We start from the raw sequence: 3222 nt of genomic DNA, 5'->3' as shown, positions 1-3222 counted from the left end.
ATATGCACGCATACACACACACACACACACACAGATTTAGTAAAATAACTTATTTGGAGTTAGTGTTTGGAATTTAATTTAACATGAGATTTCGATGGGAGGTTTTAATTTAAAATCACTTTATATCAAAGAACCAGGGGTTGATCTCCAATCTGTTGGCAATAAAAAAAAAAGTTAAAAAAAAAAAACAGAAGATAATGTAGTGTTGGATATTAAAGTACCAAGTAATGGTCATGGTTAGAATGCTTTTGATTGTTCCCCCTTCACAATCCTGTCTAACCTGAAGTTAAAACATGAGTAATATTGTTTCTTGAGATTCCTGTCATACTGGAATTAATGCAACTTCTATTCATTTCCTACCAATTCCTGGTTCTTTGCCAATGTAAAAAAACAATTTGGTATTAACGTTTTTATATAGCACTGATGGACCATTCCATATTGATTACAACACCTGTTTTATTTATGCCAACTACCATTTTTGGAAAGCTGTAGCCTCATGTCTTGTCTTGTGATATTGCTGATTTTGGTTGTAGATTTTCATCTGCGTCTAACAAATATTAGTTCCTGTAGAGCGAATTTAGAGATAACTGATATTGTCATCATCACCACCTTCATCATTGTCACCATTTCCATGATGATGATGGTGATGCACCATCACCTTTTAACCCATTCACATATCTGGCCAAGGTGCCATGCAGTGGGATGGAAGCTGGAACCATGTGGTTGAGAAGCAAATTTCTTACCATACCCCCACTTGATCTCATTCACTTCTATTCATTTCCTTGTATCTTGAGGGTCCACCCTGATCCCTGATCCCCTCTATTTTATTTTATCTTTTCAATTCCACCCTGGTTATTCCTAATCTCTTTGCTAAAATGTAAGTAGCCATATAGATAGATCCACTGCAGCAAAATAGCTTTTCTGTTCTGGCCCCTTCCTTCAAACATCCTTCATCTCCAAGCATAAAGCTACCTCCCTGTCTAGTGTATCTCCCATTCAGTCGAAGGGGATCTCAGTTTTGTGACCTCAGTAATACTAGTATTATGAGAAAAGCACCGAGTGCACTGTAAAGTGGTTGGCTTTAGGAAGGGCATGTAGCTACGGAATCCATGCCTAAGTAGACACCTGGGGCATGATACAGCCCTTGTACCCATGGAATCCTGCCAAACCATCCAACCTATGCCAGTATGGGAAAACGGATGATGATGATGATGGTGATGATGTTATTACTTTCATTATGTATTGTTGTGTCGTTTATGTTGCAGATCTGATCGCTGTTAATTGGTTGTGCTGTTTGTTGTATACATGACTGTTTATGTTACAGATATGACCGTTTATTAAAGGACGTCACCATAGCTTTGGTTGGTAAATACACACAACTAGAAGATGCTTATGCTTCTGTCATAAAAGCCTTGAAACATTCTTCCCTTGCTGTAAACCATCGTCTCAATTTAAGGGTAAGCACGGTGAATGTTTTTTGTATTTCATTAGTATAACACAGAGTAACTTAACAAATTACATTCTCTTTCTTAATGTCATACCTACTTACTTAGCTACCGTGAAATTGTGGTTTATAGGGTGGGTGAGGTCTCTATCAGTCAGGGTTGACCGTTCCTCTGAAAACGTACATGCAGGCCTGGGCATGACAATTGTAACCATTTGGTTATCATATTTCTTTTAAAACATGCACCCTTTGTTTCAATTAAATTTGAAAATATAAAGAATTTAGTAAAAGAACACAGAATTTGATGAAAGGTTTTAAATTATGTTACTTTAAAACAAGCAGTTTGTATCATAGAACCAGGTATTTTCTCAGGTGGGTGACTATCAAAAGGGTTAAGGAAGAATGGTAGTTGCCCATAGATACAAGTCTCCTCTCTCCATACCACTGATGTTTATCCAAGAGGAAAGCCACTGACTTGGACATATATTGCTTGGCACCAGTGTTGTAGCAGAACCACAACAGATACTATAAGGAATCTCATTTCACCCCTCTTACAGATCTACAAATCCATTCTGGGTTGGTGCCTTTTTATTGAGCCCTTCCCTCAAGGGGATGGAATGAATAGTTGGCTCTGGGATTTGATCATCTTTGTTGTCGTGTGTCGTACATTGATGACATTACAATGAATGGCTTCCTGACGAAGAAGCATAAGTTCTTTTGTTGGATGATGTGGCCATAACTTTACTTTGGGGGGACTTGTGTATGGTTGAATGGTATGCTAGAAATAGCAGCCCATTCTGCTGCTCAAAAGCCTTCGGGTAAATGGAGAGGTAATATTTTGACTGGCAACTACATTGACTGTCTTTTTCTTGGCTACTTTGGTTTTGTTTCCCAAATGTTGGTGACAAGACGTTACATTAATCCATTTGTTACTGTGTTTCTTACAAAATATATTTCATGTATTTCAATGAATTTAGAAAATAATTAAAATGGATGTTGGGAAATAGAACAGAATGAAATGGTTCAAATATAAACACTTTCAAATAGGAAAGTTTTATTTTTTTTTTATTTTTGTGTATCCTGCAACCAGAGATGGTCTTTGATGGATTGGTATCAAAGGGGTTAGAAATGATAGTGGTGCTAATGATTCTTCTTTTATTGCAGTACATAGAAGCAGATGATCTGGAACTGGAGACCCAGAAGGAGAATCCAAGTAAATATCATGAGGCTTGGCACCAACTGGTTGGATCCAAGTGAGTAGGCTCTTGTAATTTGTGTGGATATATATATACGAGGGGGTCTTGAAAAGTTCCTGGTTTTAAGGGCATTACCAAATGCCTCGTTAGAGGGCTTCGAAAAACTGAAAGACCCCTGCAATAAATGTATAAATCTGAGAGGAGAATACATTGAATAAAATCATAATTAACTTACCCTCCTGTATTTTCTTTTACCTAAAGCCGGGAACTTTTGAGCACTCCCTCGCGCGTGTGTGCACGTGCGCACATTTATGAATGTGTGCATTTGTGTGTATGAAAATATCCTTACGTACATAAATATATTACAAAATCTCTCGATGTTATGGGTTCAGCGAGGACAGGAAAAAAAAATCCAACCAAATAGACGATCAACAACACATTCACATTAGTGAATGTATATTTGTATTTATTTATTTATTTATTTATTTATTTTATTTATTTGTGTGTGTGTGTGTGTGTGTGTAGGTATCTATGTCCATGTGTGTGTATGTATGTATATATATATATATATATATATATATA

At 36.7% G+C, this 3222-nt stretch overlaps 1 protein-coding gene across 1 annotated transcript in view; it reads left to right on the top strand.

Moving 5' to 3' along the window:
- The window catches only part of LOC106873501 (CTP synthase 2), a 51109-nt gene that overhangs the window by 32817 nt on the left and 15070 nt on the right, over window positions 1-3222 (top strand). The window contains exons 9-10 of the mRNA XM_052975684.1: window positions 1325-1457; window positions 2609-2697. Coding sequence (XP_052831644.1) covers window positions 1325-1457; window positions 2609-2697 — 222 coding nt within the window. The remainder of the gene's footprint in view (window positions 1-1324; window positions 1458-2608; window positions 2698-3222) is intronic.

This window comes from Octopus bimaculoides, chromosome 22 (genome assembly GCF_001194135.2).
Source record: "Octopus bimaculoides isolate UCB-OBI-ISO-001 chromosome 22, ASM119413v2, whole genome shotgun sequence".
Classification (NCBI taxonomy): domain Eukaryota; kingdom Metazoa; phylum Mollusca; class Cephalopoda; order Octopoda; family Octopodidae; genus Octopus; species Octopus bimaculoides.
The sequence above is the reverse complement of the archived record's forward strand: the minus strand, read 5'-3'. Positions and strand labels throughout refer to the sequence as shown.